General features: G+C 41.7%; 9 protein-coding genes across 9 annotated transcripts; 4 read left to right on the top strand and 5 right to left on the bottom strand.

Moving 5' to 3' along the window:
• Nucleotides 1-26: 26 nt before the first annotated feature.
• On the bottom strand, nucleotides 27-1624 carry I206_100306 (uncharacterized protein; the record flags this gene model as incomplete). Its single annotated transcript, XM_070202170.1, has 6 exons — nucleotides 27-428; nucleotides 485-603; nucleotides 666-719; nucleotides 780-1156; nucleotides 1214-1398; nucleotides 1448-1624. 6 exons carry the CDS (start codon nucleotides 1622-1624, stop codon nucleotides 27-29), a joined length of 1314 nt encoding a protein of 437 aa, XP_070058271.1.
• Nucleotides 1625-1976: 352 nt separating this feature from the next.
• Nucleotides 1977-3606, top strand: I206_100305 (uncharacterized protein; the record flags this gene model as incomplete). The annotated part of the gene is made up of 4 exons (XM_019152795.1): nucleotides 1977-2269; nucleotides 2341-3048; nucleotides 3128-3244; nucleotides 3303-3606. The coding sequence occupies 4 exons, from the start codon at nucleotides 1977-1979 to the stop codon at nucleotides 3604-3606; spliced, it is 1422 nt and encodes a 473-aa protein (XP_019014933.1).
• Nucleotides 3607-3794: 188 nt separating this feature from the next.
• I206_100304 (uncharacterized protein) lies at nucleotides 3795-7110 on the bottom strand (the record flags this gene model as incomplete). Its single annotated transcript, XM_070202169.1, has 19 exons — nucleotides 3795-4084; nucleotides 4208-4437; nucleotides 4507-4526; nucleotides 4581-4593; nucleotides 4655-4767; nucleotides 4819-4844; nucleotides 4908-4926; nucleotides 4983-5247; nucleotides 5301-5455; nucleotides 5512-5604; nucleotides 5660-5787; nucleotides 5937-6170; nucleotides 6236-6304; nucleotides 6357-6430; nucleotides 6485-6525; nucleotides 6583-6593; nucleotides 6655-6723; nucleotides 6800-6885; nucleotides 6956-7110. 19 exons carry the CDS (start codon nucleotides 7108-7110, stop codon nucleotides 3795-3797), a joined length of 2091 nt encoding a protein of 696 aa, XP_070058270.1.
• A 532-nt stretch (nucleotides 7111-7642) lies between these two features.
• I206_100303 (uncharacterized protein) lies at nucleotides 7643-8243 on the top strand (the record flags this gene model as incomplete). The annotated part of the gene is made up of 2 exons (XM_019152797.1): nucleotides 7643-7906; nucleotides 8001-8243. 2 exons carry the CDS (start codon nucleotides 7643-7645, stop codon nucleotides 8241-8243), a joined length of 507 nt encoding a protein of 168 aa, XP_019014935.1.
• A 657-nt stretch (nucleotides 8244-8900) lies between these two features.
• I206_100302 (uncharacterized protein) lies at nucleotides 8901-11705 on the top strand (the record flags this gene model as incomplete). Its single annotated transcript, XM_070202168.1, has 8 exons — nucleotides 8901-8925; nucleotides 8971-9151; nucleotides 9205-9421; nucleotides 9476-9754; nucleotides 9811-10054; nucleotides 10158-10191; nucleotides 10245-10569; nucleotides 10626-11705. 8 exons carry the CDS (start codon nucleotides 8901-8903, stop codon nucleotides 11703-11705), a joined length of 2385 nt encoding a protein of 794 aa, XP_070058269.1.
• A 223-nt stretch (nucleotides 11706-11928) lies between these two features.
• I206_100301 (uncharacterized protein) lies at nucleotides 11929-13978 on the bottom strand (the record flags this gene model as incomplete). Its single annotated transcript, XM_019152799.1, has 10 exons — nucleotides 11929-12006; nucleotides 12073-12152; nucleotides 12250-12325; nucleotides 12402-12486; nucleotides 12559-12710; nucleotides 12805-12869; nucleotides 12933-13006; nucleotides 13075-13222; nucleotides 13674-13735; nucleotides 13851-13978. The coding sequence occupies 10 exons, from the start codon at nucleotides 13976-13978 to the stop codon at nucleotides 11929-11931; spliced, it is 948 nt and encodes a 315-aa protein (XP_019014937.1).
• A 311-nt stretch (nucleotides 13979-14289) lies between these two features.
• Nucleotides 14290-16113, bottom strand: I206_100300 (uncharacterized protein; the record flags this gene model as incomplete). The annotated part of the gene is made up of 6 exons (XM_019152800.1): nucleotides 14290-14606; nucleotides 14671-15091; nucleotides 15159-15363; nucleotides 15419-15635; nucleotides 15708-15837; nucleotides 15919-16113. The coding sequence occupies 6 exons, from the start codon at nucleotides 16111-16113 to the stop codon at nucleotides 14290-14292; spliced, it is 1485 nt and encodes a 494-aa protein (XP_019014938.1).
• Nucleotides 16114-16566: 453 nt separating this feature from the next.
• Nucleotides 16567-18878, top strand: I206_100299 (uncharacterized protein; the record flags this gene model as incomplete). The annotated part of the gene is made up of 7 exons (XM_070202167.1): nucleotides 16567-16642; nucleotides 16699-17006; nucleotides 17063-17135; nucleotides 17187-17434; nucleotides 17497-17590; nucleotides 17653-17895; nucleotides 17956-18878. The coding sequence occupies 7 exons, from the start codon at nucleotides 16567-16569 to the stop codon at nucleotides 18876-18878; spliced, it is 1965 nt and encodes a 654-aa protein (XP_070058268.1).
• Nucleotides 18879-18949: 71 nt separating this feature from the next.
• Nucleotides 18950-20926, bottom strand: I206_100298 (6-phosphogluconate dehydrogenase (decarboxylating); the record flags this gene model as incomplete). The annotated part of the gene is made up of 8 exons (XM_019152802.1): nucleotides 18950-19047; nucleotides 19098-19343; nucleotides 19404-19467; nucleotides 19526-19552; nucleotides 19614-19844; nucleotides 19905-19928; nucleotides 19986-20792; nucleotides 20855-20926. 8 exons carry the CDS (start codon nucleotides 20924-20926, stop codon nucleotides 18950-18952), a joined length of 1569 nt encoding a protein of 522 aa, XP_019014940.1.
• Nucleotides 20927-21382: the final 456 nt, after the last annotated feature.

Below are 21382 nucleotides of genomic sequence, written 5' to 3'. Positions count from 1 at the left end.
TTTGAATGCATGAAAACAAAATATAGTTATATTGTTACCCTTTCTTTAGCCTTAAAAGCCATACTCATAGCTAATACAACTGATAAACAAGTGATAGCAATTACAAAAAATATATTACCTTCTTTTTCATCTTTACCTCCACTTAACCATTTTTGCAGTGGTAAGAAAATAGCTCCCATACAAAAATTTAATGTCCAATTAACTGCTAAACCTAAACTTCCTGCTGCTGTGACAGCGTGTTTAGGCATAACTTCAGGTAAAATTACCCAAGTTATTGGACCCAATCCAATTGAAAAGGCAATCACAAATGAGAATACGCCTATAACAGAAAGTGCTTGAGCATCGTAGTTTATACCGAAAGCCAATAGTACAGCGGCAATAGACATGAAAACTGTTGGATAAAGGAGTAATCGACGAGAACCGACGCGCTAGATTTAGTATCAGTATGCTAACTTTTCCCTTGGATCAGTAGACTATCGCTCACCTCGATGAGGAAGGCAGGAACACAGGTAATGGGTAATTTAATTATGATAACGAACAAAGCGATTAATCGAGAGTTTGACTTGAATACAGGTGTCAGAATTCGAGTAGAAAAGTACATCACTATGCGGTATTGATAATCAGCAGCGAAATTACAGTACAGGGGAAAAGCATTAACAACTTACCAGGAGATACTCCACAGAACTGCTGGGAGAGTTGAGTAACAAGGACGACAAGTACTATTGGATCAAATGAGCATTTTAAATGAGATGGGGAATATGACAGGAAAGGAAACTCACGACCCCGAGTCACGAGTGGATCTTTTGAGAATAACAATTCCTTAATCGACAAAGATTTTTGACTCTCTCCAGGTAATAAACTAGCCTCTTCATTACTTTCTTCATCTCCAATTACTATCTCTTCTTTTTCTGGATTAAGTATAAACAGACTACCCAACAATTGTATAATTGCTAATCCAATTGAAACGGTGAAGACATATCTCCAAGTATAAGGTTTAGCAAAAGGAAATGAAAGACTTTGAGCAATTAACATTCCTATTACAATAAAAATCTGGTTCATAATCCCTAAAGCCTTTTTGATTGATGGAGGTGCTATTTCAGATAAAACCAAAGGTACAGTTACAGTTGATAATCCACAACCTAAACCAATGAGAATCCTACCTCAAAGACTATCAACGACATGTAAAGCGTTTGAATAGGAATTTGATGCTCACCTAGCAATGACCATTGTACTCATACTATTCGCTAATCCCATAATCATTGATCCTATTAGAACACATAATGCTGATAGACGTAACGTTCCGATTCTTCCCACACGATGAGTGATACTGTTAGCTGCTAAAGAGCCGAGAAGTCCTCCGAGGGTGAAGATAGAAGTAACCAAGCCGAATTGCGCAGGCTATACAGCAAGTGAGAAACAGATTTGATCATGACAGAAATCAACTTACGCTCATCTCGATACAATCCTTCAGGCTAGATGATGCCAGAGAATGAGGTGAAATACCTCCACCTGCATTTCCACAAGTCACAGGACCTTGAACTCCGTTCAAACTGGTGATTGCGAAACCATATTGTGTAGTGTGAAGAGCTGCCCATATGGCAGTAAGAGCTGTACGCATCGACATATCGCTTAATCGTATACCAATGACCAAAAGATGTATGTAGCGCGATATTGTAGATTACTGAATATACAATTTGAGGTTCTCATGTTGCGACGATGGAATGTCTGAAAATAGTCCTTGTTTGACCTACACCAGGTCATCATCGGCGCCGGACCGGGATTTCACACGCCTTTTAGGTTCCGGAAATACCGGCGCCGGACTTGTGGTAATGGTTATGAGGTCCAGAGTAGTCATAAGTATAGCTTAGACAAGCATTATCGTAACAACCTAAAAGCCGAATAAACTTATTTAAAGAGACATCTTCTACCTCGGACTGGACTTGATAGGTACTGCGAGCGAAAAAGAAATACTTGTGATGTGGTCAAAAGCATTGGTCATTGGCTCTTTGCTGTCTTCAGCATTCGCCGGCGTTCTGGATTTTACTGTCCCCTCAGCAGGAGAGTTGATCTCAGATCTCGATGCGGTCCTACATCCACAAGATATATTCATAGATTACCAAGAAAATTACTTGGACCCAGATACTCAGAGAAAGAGCAAGCTATGTACTCTTCGAGCTAAAGGAAACGAGAAGGATGACTCGGATAATTTCGTTGCTGCCGTTGAAAAATGTGGAAAAGGCGGTATCATCAAATTGCCAGATTCGAATTAGTAAGTTATGAAAGAGTAATATTTAAGTATAAATAATATCACTAATGCTGTTCTCTGAATTCCACCAATAGTACTATTGGAAAACCACTTGATATCTATTTAGAAAATTCTATTATAGATTTACAAGGATATTTATCATTTACAACAGATATTGAATATTGGATTAAAAATAGAATTTATTTTCCATTTCAAAATCAATCTTTAGCATTTGTTATAAGAGGTTCAAATTATATAATTAATGGAAATTCAAAAGGAGGTATAAATGGAAATGGTCAAATTTGGTATGATTATTCAAAAGATTTTGGAAATAAATTTGGAAGACCAATGTCATTAACTATAAAAGAATCAAAAAATGTAATTATTAAAAATTTTAATATAATTCAACCACAATTTTGGGCTTCTTTAATTTGGAAATCTGAAAATATTTTATTTAAAAATTTTTATGTAAATGCTACAAGTTTTAATTCAGAATCTTCAAAAGATGAAAAAAATTGGTTACAAAATACAGATGGAACAGATATTTATCAAAGTTATAATGTAACTTTTGAAAATATGTTATATCAAGGTGGAGATGATTGTATTGCATTAAAACCAAATAGTACTTTAATTACTATAAAAAATGTAACTTGTATTGGAGGTACAGGCATTGCATTTGGTTCTATAGGTCAATATGAAGGAGTTAAAGATATTATAGAAGATGTTTATATGGAAAATATCAATTTATACCCTTCAAATCAATGTCCAGGATATCAAGGAGTTTATTTTAAATCTTGGATTGGGTACGTAATCTCTAAATTATATAATGACTGAGATACAATCGAATCTATGTAATTGACAAAAATTATCTCAATTCCATAGAGTTTCTGTAGGTCATGAACCAAATGGTGGTGGAGGGGGATACGGTTATGCTAGAAATATAACAGTAAAAGATGTTTATATGGAAGATATCAATCATCCTATAGTTGTTCAAACCGAGTAAGTACATGTGTATCTACAATTAACACATAAAAATATGCTTACATCAAAATCACAGTTTGACATATCTTGATATTGATCGAAGTAAATACCTAGATACAAGTTTATTTGAATGGTCGAATATTCATTTGAGAAATTTTACTGGTAATAGTTTAGCTAATCGAATTGCTTGGATATCATGTTCAAAAGCTACACCATGTTTTGATTTCACTTTTCAAGATATAAACATAAAACCTGGTAGAACAGATCATCCTGAAATCGCTTATACCTGTAACAATATGGTCCTTGGCGGAAATGATGGCTTGAATCAATGTCATCCGAGTAACTCTACTCTAGAGATTGATGCTGGAGGTACTCTTTAATGCAATTTTAAAAACCAAATTATAATCAGCTTAGGAACTTAGTAATTTCGTACATTTTGACTTTTAAAGCAGATTCCTGATATAATGCATATGATAGGTATGCTTTTCGTGTAACCTTTGATAAGCGTGAATGTAAAGCAATCAAAATCCTCCCCATTCCCTCCTTACTTCTACAATGATGAGATTTATTATGATCTGAAAACCTTCGGGAGACTCGTGACACCTTTCGAAGCAGAAGCACTATCGACCATACCAAATCGCGAACTGCAATCTAACAAGATTCTAAGAGCATTTCTAGCTCTAATTCTTGAAATATCTTGAGAAGAGCTGAGACTGGGTCTCGCAGTTGTTGGAGCGATAGGTGCGGCGGGTGCCAATGGATATGGGAAATTCTTCGATAAGACTTCGTACATTGCTAAAGTCACTGCGAATTGAGGCGAAGATCGGATGACTCGGGCAAGACCTCCCTTGTACAGCGCTGGCGATAGCAGGTGGTTAGTTTGTATGCTTTGAGACGACGGAAGAGCGAGATGAAGATAGGAGGAAGATAGCGAAGGGAAGGTCAAGGCGGAGAAAGGGCCTCTTCATCAGATGAACTTACCTTTAACACCTTCTTCCTGCAAGATCTTTCTGAATCCATCTACTGGACCTTTGTAGACTGTTTGACCAGCTCTTGCTTGTGTTTGAAGTCGAGTCTTGACTACATCCGCAGGTGTCGTTAAGTATGCAGCAGGCATACCAGCGATACCAGCTGCCGTGAGTAATTCTCCGAAACTAAGGACTTTGCCCCTTCTGCCTTCGTGGAATACGTCCTTTTTCAGATGAGCGTATCTACATGGTAACAAATTGAACATGTGAGCGACGAAATGGGCACTGAACAGGTAAAAATGATAAACTTACGCAGTAAAGTAGATCATGGACTAAGATGTGGAGTGATTAGCTTAAACACAACAGATAAGGAAGATACGACTTACGAAAGGAATATCCCTATTAACACATATCAGCATTGAAATTAGGCCGATTTTACAACGTCGATTCATGGACTCACCTCCAGAAACAAGCAACAGCTCCCTTGTACAATCCCACTAAACCGAGTTGCTTGATAATATGTAATGCTCCACGAGGCGCAGCTCCACCCTCAGCTCTCGATATCTCACCCGCCTGCAAATTACACGTCAGCAAGATACGAGAGATTTTTGAGAGACGACTCACCATCTGTAATCGAATCTTTGTGATTTCTGCATGCATGGAAACACGTTAGCGGGTGAAACTTGCGTGATCGCGCTATCGGTCAAACTAACCAAGAGGATTTGTCACAGCCTGTTATGTTAAGTTAGCGGAAGATTCTAGGTGACGAAATTGTGGCCTGCACTTACAACTTGACAACCACCAGCCATACCACCGGCAAACAATTCCATATACAGAGGGATTCTACCAGTCTCAGGATCCGTAGCCTTTTTCCTTACGAAATCATTGACAGTCAATTTGATCGCTTTTTCCGGAGCTACACCGACTAATTGAGGCATAACACCTCGATAGAACGCTCTAACACCTCCTTCGTTGGCATATACCTTTCTTACACAGTCGGCAGCATTCCTATAGAGAACTTCTCCAACGACTGTAGAACGTTGATTTTGGAGACTGGTCCTTATGATATTAGCTTGACTTATGGATATGACAAGCATGAGACTTACCGAGTTTTAACCAAGTCAATTGGGTATACAACATAAGCACCGATACCACCTGCTATACCACCCAAGAAAAATCCATATGCGGACTGTCCTAGTTGCGATAACACACTTCGAGTAGCTGTTACTTCAGGTTGAGCGGCCACTTCAGGTGGTTGCCACTAGCAGAAGAAGCGTGTCAGCTACTCGTGCCCGAAAATATGAAAACCCGACTTACTTTAGCGTCAAGTAAAGCTTGGAAATCGGCTAAACCGAGTCTAGCACTGGTAGAAGCACTACCACGAGTAGCGAAATGCCAAATGATTTGAGCCTGTACGTTGTCTCAGCAGTTGTTCAAGCTGAGCGAGGAACATATCCGGTCTCACCTCCATAGGAGTAAACATTCCATAACGCATACTCGATGCAGCCTCATCCAAGAAATCCGAAACGTCAATTCTGCCGTCTTTGGACTTCCTCACTGCGTGCTCGATGATTCGCTCAACAGCATCCATTTCTGCGAAATCGACTTAGCTCAGGTCGGTGAAGTCAAATCTTATTTATCGGAACGTACCTCGAATAACTGAAAGAAGCTAGAAGATCAGCCTCTAGCTCAAATCGCATATGGAACAAAAGGTACGAGAGGTGTAAGAAATAAGAACTCACTATTATGGAAAGCAATGACTTCAGAGTAACTAATCTTCCTTCCAGGGTTCATCGTACACAATGTAGGTAATCTCTGTAAAACAGAATCCGATAACTTATGACCCGCAATCTCCACAATGATCTTTTGGAATTCCTCTGGTCCGATATATCCATCATTATCGGAATCGAAATGGTGGAATGATTGTCGTAGTCGTTCTCCTTGATATCCTTTTATCAGTTGGGTAAATTCATGGTCTACACCATCATTGTTTTAGTACCGTTCTGAGTTGGAACTGGAAGGAGAAACCAATATTGCTTACATCCTAAAACATGTCTACCACCTCTTTGACCGACGTATAATTTCATCCAATCACAGTCAAAGTTGAAAGCTTTCGAGAACTGTCAGTGATCTCGTGGCGGGAAAACCTATGCACAACTCACGTATACCACTTGCGGCGGTATTGGCGGAAAGTACAGCTTTGAATTCATCAAACTCGATAGTTCCGGAAGCATCACTGCCATTCTGGTATGAACAAGATGCTGATGATTAGATTGAATTGATGACTTACGTATCGAAAACAAGGAAAGCTAGTTGGTAATCGGCATCAGGCTGTAATGAGATTAGCTATCATTCGCTTTCGCGCAGAACCTTGTCGAGCTGACTGACTCGTTTCAACACTGTTTGATGTTCTGTCAGCTTTCAATGACCATGCTCAAACTCACAGTGAAGACTACTTACAGGTCTCGAAAACAACAAAATCCTCCCATGATACCAAACCCCTTCCAGTTCCATCTGCTACTTTGAACACTACACCAACGCGACAATTTCAGCCTTTTCGCTCGAGAGAAAAAAAGATCCATCTTCCACACAGCTAAAGACTTACAATTGGTATATTGCTCCCTTTTAATCTTACTAAATCCTTCATCTGTAGGAGCGATAGCATCGATAAATTGTGTAGGGTTGAGATACCTATTTATGGTTGATTTCATTGGTTAGTCATTTTTGCTTAATTTTTCAAACGTGATTTGCTTAAACTGACTTTTTACCTTCCACTTCCTCTTTTGCGAATCTATCAAAAGTTCTTCTCCATCTGGCTAATTCATTTTCAGCAGGTTTCACTGTAGAAGCTAATGAACCTGCTGTAGATTTGATGGTAGAAGACAAAGAGGATATAGTTCCTTGTGAATCGGACATTTTGTATTATACGCGATTGTGTCGGTGAAATACAGTTGGAAATTACCTTCAGACTTGCTGTGAGAAGTGGAGAGGATTTGGTTGACCTACAGAGGTGATAGGTTATTCACCTTCGTTTAGTGGTTTATGATGATATAGATAGTTGACGGCTGAGTGAGTCACGATAATGATCCGGTACAGCCGAAGGATAATATACTCTCTATAATAGTTCGGAGGTACAGCCCGGCTCCATTTCTTACATTTACCCTAATTTCTCCGCGGGTCCCCCATATATTCTATACATCATTATCAGTTTTTTTGTTGAAAGCCACATCATCGACAGCGGGAATAACAGAACGATAAGATAAATAGATAGATATCTTGCTTTTCATTTCAACCGAGAATTATACCGCCCTGACTCAGATACCAAAGAGAGTATAGGATATAGCAAGCCGATCCATCCTAGGCCTTGATTGTGCTGATCAATTCCGAAAACATTGGCGATCTCATTCTTCGGGACATACAATATACCCTTTGGCCAGGACGGAGCGTTATGGATCTGAGTGAAAGTGGTCTTCCGACATCCTTTGGCAAGCAGTCCGCTCCATTACCTACCAAGCCTCCCTCACTTCACACTCAAAGTCATCGAGGGACTCGAGGGGGTAGTAGAGGGAGGGGTAGGGGCGGTGATTCTAGTGCTAATGGAAGGGGCAGGGGCGGAGGAAGGGGAGGATCAGTACCAGGAAAAAGTGATAGCGGATATGGGCAAAGGATAGGGGGTCAGACAGATATTGATGGTCTCGCTGGCGGAATAAAAGTGAGCATCCTCGATAAACTTGAGGTGCCGGCCTTTGATCCGCAATTGGATCGGGGTATCTAGACGGTCAACGCTTATATATTTGTACGAACAGCGACCGCATCCCCCTTCACCGAATGATCCGTCCTCTTCTTCGTGTTACAATTCAGGTTTCCGTCAGAATCAACAATACTCTGATCGAGGGGGAAGGGGCGGTAGAGGAAGGGGTGGAGGCTTGAGATCACAACAAGGTAACGGTCATGCTGTGGGGGATAAGGGTTTCTGGAAAGATAGTTTCTTAGAAGATCCATGGAAAGATTTGGAAGCACAACGAGCTAGACAATCGGGCACAGTGTGAAGATGAGAGTTTGAATGGGAAAATCTCGAATTCAAGGCAAAACAATTGGGCCGAGAGTAGACAAAACAAGTTTGGTGTAATCTATGTGTAATATAAGGTGAGCGGTCGATATACTAAGTTTAATGCTCTGCAAAATGCCTGCTAATACCTGACAGTATAGGCTCCAACAAATAGTCGCCCTCAGCTTCATAAAGTTGTATAATAGTTCGAGTATATCATGACCATGCATGACATCTTACGCGACCAACAAAACATCAAATCATTCAACTGCATAATTTGATCAATAGAGACATTTATTGGTAATTGAGAAGCGCACGGATGATCAACACCTTCCTTTCCATCACTAATTCACTATCATTCAACGTTAAACACACGTCATGAGTCGCGATCTCACTCTTCAATTCCTTCCTTCCTTCCTTCCCTCTCTCCTTTCCTTCTCACAGTTGTATACTCTTTCATTTCCTTTTTTGAAAGCGGATCGACAGTTTGTATATGCTGTAATAACAAAACCCTATCATAACTGTCGTATCGCAATCATCGTAAGTCGTCTAAAAGTTGACAGAAAACTGATCTTGAGACGTGAGCTTGGGCAAAGCCCACCTTCTTGGATGTATAGCACCTGTCAGCTTAATTCACTCTCGATAGCGACTTTACCAGATGAACAGAACCGCGCTTTTCACAGGTGAGTGCATTATCGTTACTGCTTGTTGCTGATGGTGATCATTAGCTCTACTGCCTAATCTTCTTCATCTCCATCCCGACCTTCTGCCTTCGTTTTTGAACGCAGGCAATGCCTCTCTCAGGCAGTGCGCGATACAATCCGTTTTTGCAGTAGTGGATGTTGAGCTACCGCTGGAATTGGATTCTTCGCCTTTGACAGTACGTCCCAAAGTTAATGCGCTGCTCAGGTACGTCAGTTGGGCGATGTTTGAGATCCATTGGTAAGCTGACGAGATCGTAGCCTACAACAACTAGGCCAATCAACTCGAATCGTCCGTTTCTTTCACCCGAAATCCTTCGACGATCTCCATAGGGTATCGACGCAATATACGCCTGATATCGAGAACGAGCCTCGCAGTTCAGTATGGGATTTAGCCGCTATTCTGATTCGCTCGTGTCCCAATATCGAAGAGCTAGAATGGAATACATCGTTTGGTATAGGAGGACCATTCTGGGAGGTAAGTCGAATCCGCTATATTCAGCTTCTTAGAGCTGACTCGGGGAATGCACAGGCCATTGCATCGCTGAATCACCTCACTCGTCTGCATATCGATCACCCACCATTACATCCTGCTCACGACATCGCCACTCTACCCTCAGTCCTTTTCCCCCGAATCACACCTCGATTACAGCTGCTGAGACCTCTGCTTCCATCTGCAGAGAGTGCACAAGACACAGACAAGATCGACTTAAGCCTGCTAGGATCCGTGATCGGTAATGGAGGATGGGGTTTAGGAATAGGCTGGGAGAATCTGAAATCTTTGACGCTGGGACCTCTGAGTGAGACCGGAGTAAGCTAGCACAAAAAGTCCTCGACAGTGGGATTCAGAGCTAACATATCTGCAAGGCTAAGACGTTCGCAAACCATCTCACCCTGCTGTCGATGCGGCCATGTGTCCTTTCCGCCGTCACAATAGAAACTCAATTCCTCGATATTTTGCTTTGCACCTCAATCAGCAAAGTGGGAAGTTTGGGATCATTGACATACGTCGAGCTGTCTAGCACTGGTACAAGGTTGACTGCGGAGTGTTTGGACATCATCATCAGCGGCTGCACCATGCTAGAAGGTCTGAAATTGAACGTCGTCGATGGTGAGTGTCAAACATATGCAATGAAGCTGACATAAAGCAGGACATCTAAGCAAGGAAACTTGGTCAACCATCAACGATTGGCCGCAAAGCTTTCAATCGCTAGACATTGTCATTGCGGAGTCTACAAAACGTTTCTCGTAAGCTGCTCAATCACTTACTTAGTGCACAAATCGAGCTGATGACTTGAAAGATGGGTACTGGATCATTTGGAGAGTCTACACCAAGTACCCTTAGCCCAATTGCGACGGTTCGCGGTACGGCGTCTAGTCCATCCTATTAACCTTGTTCCGTTTCTCCCTGCCAATACAACCTCACTTCCACCGGTGCGGTCTGATATGTCACTTCAACCTATTCCAGAAGGACTCTTGAAAGCGATTATCGACAATGGTCATCAACTGCGCAACCTGTGTCTTGATTGGTGGGAGATGAGCCAAGGAAATCTTATGGCTATTTTGAAAAGTTGTCATGAGCTCCGAACCCTTGAAGTCGCACTGTGTGCTCCAGTGGCTAGCGCAGTGAGCTATACTCTTCATATTACAATCAAGACCATCTTAAGCTGAGTCTGTTGTAGCTTAATGTCCCAAACTCTCTCAATCAGTCGCCTCTCGAGCGCATGATCATCACAAGCGATCCGGCCCGATTCCCAACCACCCTCAACGCGAAAGCCAAAATCGATTATGTATTCATTCCGGATCATCTTCCTCAACCGCTTAAGGATAAAGTAACTGAACTTGATCATCATCTGCTGGATCCTAAAGATCTGAAGAAGCTTGCGCGTCGATTACCTAATCTTCGCTTTCTCAATTGGACGGGTAAAGGCGGCAAGGGATTATGGGAATTCCGTAGGAACACGAATTCATCACTAGTCCGTATTGACTTCGCACACGCTGCTATATCGACCTTGGAGACATGGAAACAATGCCAAAGCTCTGCACCCACAATTTACGGTGAGATTGTCGAGACTTCCCAGGTCTCAGCTCCCCTTGAAATCCCGCATACGCCATCAAGAGCCCCCTCTGTGCCTGTCTCCCCAAGCTCTCGTTTGGTACGAACAGCCTCTGTTAAGACAGACGAGAGCTTGAGAACCCCTCGGACCACCTCTAGCAAACTGACCATAGATGATGAAGATGCAATTTATTTCGACACATCCAGCCGACAAAGCCTTTCTCCCACTGCTCCATCATGGTCAAGTCCGAATGCGGTTTCGCCCACCCGGTCGCCTAATGTCAAGCTGCCAGACAACACTTTCTCACTCTCCATGAGAGGACGGGCCACGTCTTCGCCTCGACGAGTGATCTCTACTCGATCGAGTACACCCTATTCAATTCCATCGGATGCTAGTCGAGGTAACGAACCCTTCCCACTCCCTGACGCAATCCCTTCTTCGCCCAGTTTGCTACAGGCTTCACCCAAAACAATTCCGGGGTCTGGTGGTAGGACTTCGTTACCCGTCGAGAAAATGGAAGTCTCACGAAAGGATAAAGAGGCGCTGGAGTCGAAAGGAATCAGATTTATAGAGGCCGAGCAGATGAATAACGACGAAATTCAAAACCCTAGTGAATCAAGTTGTTCTGTTGTCAGTACGTCTGGAGGTAATTCGGCAAAGTTTAGAAAAACGAAGACAAAAGTCAGAGGTCACATCAGTATCTGAGCAAGATTGGTGATCGTGATCCGTAACCTATTCCGATACGACTGACTCCGATTGAGGGGGCTGATTGAAAGTTCCATATGATATATTTTATAGAAATCATGCATCTCCGGTCACATGAACATTCTAACCCAGACGTCGATCTATTAGAGATTACAATTTAGACAGCGAAATCGAATAGTATGTAGAGTCCACCCTAAATCAAGTCACAAATGCCCATTGCTCATCACCTATGGCTCGCTATCCAAGGTTGCTGATCTACTTGATCTAGAGGTAGTCTTTCTTCAGGTCTAAAACGAAGAAGCTGTAGATTTTCGGGTAAAATATCAATTTTATTTAGAGGCGAGTTGTTGAACCGAGTCGCACTTACAGATTGAATAAAATCTTTGGCTTCTAATGACAGATAAGGTGGGAATCGGATATCACATCGGCATATTCTTTGGTGTACCACTACAATGATTCAAAGCTTTTTGATTTAGTGGATTTTCAACTTTCGGGAATTTTGACAGAATGTCGACTTCACATTAAAGAAAATTACGATACTTACATCTTGGTCCACCGGTAGTATCCGCACCGAAAGGCTCTTCACCACATGTCAATTCAAATGTTAGAACACCTAATGCCTATTGTATTTCATATATCCCAAAGAAAATTAGTTTAATAATTATTATAATAAGTCATTCAATATTGATGATTTACCCAAATATCAATTGCTTTTCCATAAGATTGACCAAGTATCATTTCAGGAGAAACATAACTTAATGTACCTGCTAAAGTTCTTTGACTAACAAAATTAAATCAGTTTTTAGCTGTAATCTATTTGTAATCACTAAGTTAGAAAAAAAACAAAACTTACCTATTTTCTTCAGGTGAATAAACTGACCATCCAAAATCACCTATTTTTATCTCTCCATTCATACCTAATAATAAATTTTCCGGTTTAATATCTCTATGTATTATATTTTTTGAATGTAAATAATTTAATCCAGAAGCCACTTGACTTATATACTGAAAAAAATAATCCCAATTTATTTTATTTTTAGCTTTTTCAAACATTTTAATTAAATTAAACTCAAAAAAGAATATGTAAATCTATACTCACTTGACTACTTCTTCTTTCTGAAAATTTACCTTTTTTAGCTAATTGTTTAAATAATTCTCCTTTACCTTTAACAAAAATTATCAGCACATAGAATGCTCAAAGTTGAAAGAGAAAACAAATTGACTGACCTGCTAATTCTAGCATAAGAAATATTCTTGTACTATCATGAAACCAACCAAATAATCTGATAATATTAGGATGTCTAAAGAGAATCTCACTGTTATCAGTATAACATCAAGCCAAATCGAGAATCATTATCACTACACATACCTTAAGGACTGCATTACTTCAATTTCTCTCCTTACTTGCATTTGTACTTGCTTTGTAATGACTTCGTCTTTAGTTAAACATTTAAGCACCAGAATGAATGGGTCGGTTTTGGATTTCACTCGAGCTAGATAAACTTTTCCGAAATGACCTGGGACAGCACGGTCATTTATCCTGTGCGGCTGAGGGGCGATACATCGTAGATACGCAGGATGAGGCCAGATACAAGCAATGAAAAGGAAGACAACAGAAGAGAGAAGGTAAGGGGAAGGAATATGATAGAATGAAGGCAGAAGAATGTTAAAAAGGATCAAAGGCGGAACGGGAAAGCGAACTGGCCTGCAAAATGGGGCGATCCTCGGAGAGATAAAATAGGGGAGTTTCAGAGGTCGGGGGCTGTAGAGCAGAAATCAAATGGGCAGTAGACCGAGAGGGTGAAGGCGGGTAGGGGAGGACAAGATATGAGTGAGGTGGTAAGAGGTTGCTGATGGGAATGAATGATCAGTGGGGAAACGGGACATTGAAGCAGGAATGTTAAGAGTAGAGAGATAGCCACATGGTATCTTAAGTACAGTCATCAAGCCCAGACAATATTCACTCACCTTTACCCAATGGTCTACCAATGTCAAAATTGTTTAAACTCCAATGCTTTGATGGCCCGGCACTACATCAGGCGAGAAATTGTATGTCAGTGCAAGTGGTCCGAAACCTTCGATGTGCGTCTTGTACGAGCCATCTGATGCCCAGAGCTCAGCGTATCATTACTTGACATTACTCACCGCTCGAAATCATCGTCGAGCTGCCTATGCTGAGCTATACGTTCGGGGGTGAATTTAATTTGAGTGGCCCGCTCAAAACCGCCATCATATGATCCGATATTCGTTGATCGCTGGTCTTGCTCTTGCATCCTGCATTGCCAATATTTATCACTGCGTGTTGTACTATAACGTTATGTAGTGCTGAGTGGATCAAAATCAAATGAAGGTCGTTCTGTGCGAATCAGTCGACTGTTTTTACTTTTGTGGTTGATAGGATTATATTTTAGTACGCGCAGAAAATCAGACGCGTCATATAACCTAGACCGCATGCTGGCTGGCAATTTCATCCGAATTGCGTTCCGATAGCATGCGTATCATATCACAACTTCATTGAACCTGCTATCAACCGGCTGTCTGGAAGTTTTACCAACAGTGAATGCATGTAATCCAGAATGGGAAATCAGAAACGACCACTTTCCAATACTTCCTCTCCTTCAGCTTCCAAAACCCTTCGTTTGTTTTTATTTAAATCCTTTGAATCGTCGTTGACTTCGGGTGCGTAATAAGCGCATACGACAGTACCGACTGCCATGACTGACAATACCACCCAAGAAAGGTAACCTCCTAAAATCTGCTTTGAGACGGAAACAGCAAAAATACTATTTATGACAGCAGGGAAGAAACTTTTCACTATACCGCAAATGGCTACAGCGATACCATTCACACTAGCTATAGCTCCAGGCGGTGCACAAGAGTTAAGTAGAAGTTGGACAGAAGCTATCGTACGGCCTGTTATCAGCAATCAACTAGGCAAATGTAGAAGAAAGGTGAAATCACGCACTAAAAGTCATATGTCCTGAAGAACCGAGGGTTACGAAAACAGCCAAACTCAATCGAGACAATACCCAATGATCTGCTCTTGCGAAAGCATTTGCAGCAGCTGGTAGCAGTAACCAGATTGGGAAAGATGATGAAACGAGGATGAAAGTCTTCTTAGTTCCCAACCATCTATCTAATCTTGGTAAGGCGAATAATAACCATAACCCTTGACATAATCCATTTACAGCACCGAGGGAAGCTATTTGAGGTGGACTCATACTTTGTCCTCCAATCGCAACAGGTGTGAAAAGGTATAAGGGGAACAGAGCGGCCACACAGAATACGACGGTGACTCCCCATCCGAATATACCAAACATTCCAATTGTCTTCCGGGTGAGAACTTCTTTCATGGGGGGAGGATTATCGCATTCATCTGGTCGAGTCTTTAGTCGAACACACAATAGTCAGTATGCTGCTGTGCCGATTTGACGTAAGCTAAACGAGACCTACTTCTTTGAGATACATGAAGCACAGGATCATAGACACCAAGATGTAGACAGCGCAGACGAGACAAGGTAGAGCATATGGGAATTTGACGAATAATCCAAGATGGCCAAAGATTCTCGGCCACTGCTTGGCCGGTTCTGCAAAATATCCACCTAAAGTAGGACCAAGTACAGCTCCCATACTAGCAGCAAATGCGAAATATGCGAACCTGATGGTCCGAGATATCAGTATATTCGTTCGCAATTACAGAAGCACCAACTCACGCTTTAGCTTGATTTGTCGAATCGCAATTCTCAGTGAAAAGAGTCCTTATGACCATTGCATTCCCTCCAAATACACCTGCTAAAAACCTACAAGCATACATTTGCCAGACATGTTTACAGAACCCAAATAGAGCTGTTGAGGCCAATGCTCCGAATAATGATGCGATCAATACAGGTTTTCTACCAAATTTGTCGGCTGCTTTTGCCCAGTAAAGTACTGTTGTAACGAGGTGAATCAGCTATCCCATTCATCCCCGTTGAGATAGAGTAACATCAACGTCTTACTCACAAGAAAGACATTGCGTGATGGAAAATGCTACTTCTATGAATCCTACACTGTATCCAACTTTCTCAACCTCAACTTCACCGGTCTCTACGATCATTTGTTGTACGAAGGGAAAGAGGATTCCAAAGGTGAGCTGGAAAGCGAAAACAGAAGAACACGTAAATTAGTATTGGTGGGTATCCGGTGTCAATCCGCAAAGATCGAGCTCTCTTACGGGTTCAGATATCCTTGCCATACTCAGTAAGAGGATCTGTCCCATATCCAGAGGATTTGGCTCATTGTTTTTGGGTAATCTACCTCCCTCCACATCTTGTCCAGGGGTATTTGTTGCACCATAATTTGCTCCTTGATTCCTTTCGTTGCGTATTATCAGAGTTTCATCACTGCTTGCTCTTGATGTTCTACCCATTTTTTTTTCAGCGAGGCTGTATGAGGTATACGTGAGAAAATGGAACGAAAGTTCTGTGCAATTGAGAATGCATTGGACTTTTAATTACTACTCGTAGTCGAACGAGTTTATACCTATTCATTTGCTTCACGCCATGCCGCCGGTCGGTGAACGTCCTCTTGTTTAGCTCGATTGGAATCAAAACTTGTGAGAATACCGGAACCGGTACACCGGTTTCCCCCACCGATCATCAGGGGGTTTCGTAGCGTTTTTCACGTCATCCCATCGCATCTATATGGAAATCCGGGCCGGCGTGCAACGGTCCGCAACGTATAACTGGTTATGAATGCAAGAAACGATATTTTGGTACATCAAGAACGATCTTATCGGCTTGAAAAGGATTTGAACACTAATTTGACATACGCTGGACTACGTACGAAGTAGTCTTGATCAAGAGGTACCTACACGCTCAAGATGTTACTAGGTACAAACGATTTTCTGAATAACCCTTACCTCAATCGGGAAGATGTGTTGAAGGGATGTATAGCTCGTAAGTCCATTCGTAGCTCACTAATCGCACTTCGCCTACTGACAATCGTGTGTCAGTGTTGGATCCATTGGCATCTCACACTTCTCGTGGAGGAGCCTTATTAGATATAGGAAGCACTGCGACTCATTATGATGTCAAAGCGGTCGCGTTAGAAGCTTTTGCAAGACCACTATGGGGTTTAGCATCTTTACTTGCTGGAGGCGATAAATACGAAGGGGCAGAAAGATGGGTTCGAGGATTCGATTCCGGTACGAATCCTAAAGGAGATGAATATTGGGGCGAATCAATGGATAAGGATCAGAGAATGGTTGAGATGAGTCCATTGAGTTTCGCTGTTGCAATGGCTCCGGAAGTTTTCTATAACGTGAGTTCTGGCTGAAACACTGTCATCTCTATTATCTAATTCGAATATCGCTTCAGAATCAATCGCCTGAAGCCAAGAAAAATATTTGTGCTTTCTTACAATCATGTATTGGGAAAAAAATGCCCGATAGTAAGTTCTAGTTGCTTAGAGAATCCAGTAAGTAGGCTAATAGTTTCATAGCCAATTGGTTATGGTTTAGAGTATTCGCAAATTTGGCTTTAAGAGCTGTAGGATCAGATTTCCATAATCCTGATCAGATGGAGAAGGATCTATTAAGACTTGAAGAATTTCAACTTCCACCTCACGACACTGAAGGTGATGATGCTGCTTCAGCAGGTTGGAGTAGAGATGGACCAGAAGATGTTCGACAATTGGATTACTATAGTTCAAGTTTCGCCATACAGCCTGCTCAAATGATTTATGCTAAAGTCAGTATATCCGATCTCCCGTGCACGAGCGAAAGTTACTGATCATTTAAATTATACAATAGCTCGCTGCTAAAACCGATCCTGAAAGAGCTGAAAAATATAGGCAAAGAGCTCGTGACTTTTTGGCCGACTTTGTCTATTATTTCTCGGATGAGGGTGAGTCTTATCCATTCAATAGTCGGATCTATTCCCTGTTTAACAATATGGACGTATTTCAGGTGCGGCTATTCCCTTTGGTAGATCAATGGTATATAGATTCGCCGTTATCGCTACCGCATCAACAATGGCTCTTGCCGATATTGAACCTGCTGCACCATTGACTTGGGGTCACGTCAAAGGATTAGTTCTCAGACATCTCAGGTATTGGAACGATGCCAAGGATATTTTCAGGAGTGATAGCACTTTGAATATCGGTTATCGATTCGATAATATGAATATGACCGAGAATTACAATGCCCCAGGCAAGTTATGTTTTAGGCTTACGATCAAGCCTTATCATCCGCTTATCTAGATTTTCACAGGCTCTCCATATTGGTGTATGAAGGCTTTCATATGTTTGGCAGCTCCCGCTTCACATCCTTTCTGGACATCTGAAGAGCTCCCCTGGCCTAAAGATATATTACCATTAACAAAATCATTACCTGATCCTTCCCATATTATGTGTCGACAGGCTGATCACACTTTCTTCTTGTCTTCCGGTCAAGTTCCTCATTACGCTATGAGACATGGTCCAGCAAAATACTGTAAATTCTCTTATTCATCAGCATTTGGTTTCTGTTGTCCTACCGGTGATATGGATTTAGGTCAACTTGCTCCTGATTCAATGCTTGCTCTCAAAGACGCCTCTGATGGAGTGGATTCTTCTGATGGAGAAACTTGGAGAGTTAGACGAAATCCCATTGACGCTAAGATTATAGGAAGAGGAACAGATAAAGTACATTTGAGATCAAAATGGAGACCTTGGAAAGATGTTGAAGTTGAAACTTGGTTATTACCACCTCCAAATGCTCAATCTAGCTATTACCTTCGAATACATAAAATATCATCTGATCGAAGATTAGAATCTAGCGAAGCTGGATGGACAAATTATGGTCAAGGTGAAGATGGACGAGCTTTGATACAATCTTTTTCAGGTTTGATGAGTAAAGGTGGTGATCAAGAAATTGGATGGTCTAGAGCAGTAACAGCTGGAGGAGCTGTTGGTGTAGTAGACGTTTCGTATAAAGGCTCAAGTGGTAAAAGGCAAGGACAACTTGTTCAAATTGACCCCAACGCCAATGTTATCTTCTCAAGAGGTATTTTACCTAGTTTGAAAGGTATAATTGAGCCTGGAGAATCGTGGTTGGTCACGGCAGTATTTGGTAAACCTTCGAAAGAAGGCAAGACGCAAGGTTGGGAAGAATGTTGGAAACAAGTACCTCAAGTTCCTTCTTGGATATCATGAACCTTGTATTTGGCTAGGTCGTATAATAGATAATCGTATCGTATGCATGAATTTTCTCGCGATATATGTATCTACACTCCTGGCGTCTTGGAAAATTCAGTATGGTGTTTACCTTTCTCGTGTCCTTTCTCGGTTTCGCCTTTGATATCGTAATTATGATGACCGAAGTCTGCGTAGATTGTTAGTGTGAGGTATGGACATATTCGATCGATGACTTACAATCAAGCTCAAGCTCCATGAAATTGGTGTCAAGATCTCTACAATTGACAGCTTTGATATATTCGAGTGAAGCACCAAGAGCAGGAGCAACAGCGTCTGTTTCGATTGCAATGCTATATAGCTTTTTCTGAGCATCGTATGTCTTGGCGAGTTCTTTCGCTATTTCTGGTATGCTTTTAAGAAGGTTCAGAGGTTCTGACCTGGGGAATTTCTCGAACAAAGGGAGGAAGAATTCGGCGATTGCATCTAGGTTTTGTATGAGTGCCCTGCTTTCACGATGTAGTGAGAAGTAGTCCAGGGGCTCACCTGACTGAATTATACATCCTTGTCTCCAAATCTTAATACAATCAGCAAGTGATATGTTCCATTTCTGAGCGCAGAGGATCACAATCAGCAGTGTACTCTTGAACACAGATGGTTTCACTTACTTGATCTTGAGATGCCTTGGTAATGATCTATTCTTTGTGTCAGCCTGTGTATGCCCTGTATTTGATGCGCCAACAGAATCTAATATACATCAAGGCCTTGAACGAATGCTCCCAAAATTGCCCCATATACAGCTGTGTGTATGGTCTTCATGAGTTTATCTTTTTCCCCTTTGTCAAGATTGGCTTCAGCTGCTTTGGAAGGTTGGGGAAGAGCGAGATTGTCGGCAACTTTAGATCGCTCGAATTTGTCCGAAGAGATAATGCGTAATTGATGAGCCGCTGCGATGGCAGGAGCCGCAACGTGTCTTTCGCCGATTTCCTAGAGGTCAAGATAGTCAACGACTAAGTTGCAAGACGATATGATACCATGATAACATACCTTAGTCGACCAAGTACCTGTACCCTATCATGATATAGATCAGTAAAGGGAAGATACGAGATGCAGGTAAACGTAGCTTACCTCGGAAAGATCAACATCCTGAGTGACCTTGTCTTCGATCTTCTCCACTATACCATCCTTTGCGTCCTTGATACCTCCTCCTTCTTTGAAACGGAGACCTTTGAACCCTATACCAATTAAGAAATTTCCACGAAGTGGTCCATCTTTCCACCATGATTCGAAAAGATCGGATATTTCGTCATTTGAGAGATTAAGTTGATCATGAAGAAGTCCTCGAACTTCACAAAGTATAGAAAGATGAGCATGTTCAATTCCGTTATGTATCATTTTGACGTAATGTCCAGCTCCACCTGGTCCCATATGTAAAACGCAAGGTTCACCTTCAGGAGTTTTAGCAGCCCAAGTCTCTAAATATGGTTTAATCACTTTCCATGCTTCCTCTGTTCCACCAGGCGAACAAGAAGGACCATGTCTAGCAGCTTGATATCCTCCACTTACACCCATTCCAACCCATTCAATACCCTTTTCTTTGGCTGCAGCTTGTCTTCTTTCCGTTTCTTCCCACCATTCATTGCCTCCATCAATTATGATATCACCCTTATCCAACAATGGGAATAATTTTTCTGCAACCCCATCAACGGGTTTACCATGAGGCATACTAAGTACAAGTATTCTAGGTTGTTTATCTTTACTTCCATGTTTGGGGAAAGCGTTGACAAGTTTTTCAAGAGATGTAAATCCATGTACATACTTGTCATCTACTTTTTCGTCCTCTTTAGCTGTGTCCATCAGCTTTTGGACCGCTTTTTCTTCATAATCGTAACAACCGATTCTGGAGCCATGTTCGGCAAACAGCAATGTCATACCCTGTAGTTCTGTCAATTTGATTTGCTCTTCAAAGGGGACTATTCCAATGAAAATTAACTCACACCTCCCATACTTCCGCTACCCACAATACCTATCTCAATGTCATTGACCTGTTCATTATCGATATCCGCCATCTTTGCAGTCGATTTTATAGGTTACTATTCTTTGTGGGGATGAAATATAAAACAATGAAATGCATTCTCAGTTCAATGCCCAGTCGTACTGTCATTTTGCGAACACGAGACTCAGATGTGACGTCTTTCGATACTGCCTTCACGGGGTCTGAGAAAAGGTAGACATCATATTGTGGAGGTATTTACGGTAAGTCAAACGATTAGAGTCAAGACGACGTCACTCCATAACGTTTCGACGTGCCTGAAGTGGGATTCCAGAAAAGTACCCAAAAATACCATACTCTACGCGACTGACATGTATTCTGCATACTCCCTAAAGCAGAAAAGCCAAAGCTGCATGAGTAAGAGCAGCTACAAGCTACGATATCATTATTGGTGCATGTTCTGCTTCAGGCGTATGGTTATGGGCAAGATGTCTCAACAGTCATCTGGACGGCTGGCCAGGCGTCCAGCTTG

Source organism: Kwoniella pini, chromosome 1 (genome assembly GCF_000512605.2).
Source record: "Kwoniella pini CBS 10737 chromosome 1, complete sequence".
Taxonomy (NCBI): Eukaryota; Fungi; Basidiomycota; class Tremellomycetes; order Tremellales; family Cryptococcaceae; genus Kwoniella; species Kwoniella pini.
Note: the sequence above shows the minus strand (reverse complement) of the source record. Positions and strands in the feature narration are given on the sequence as shown.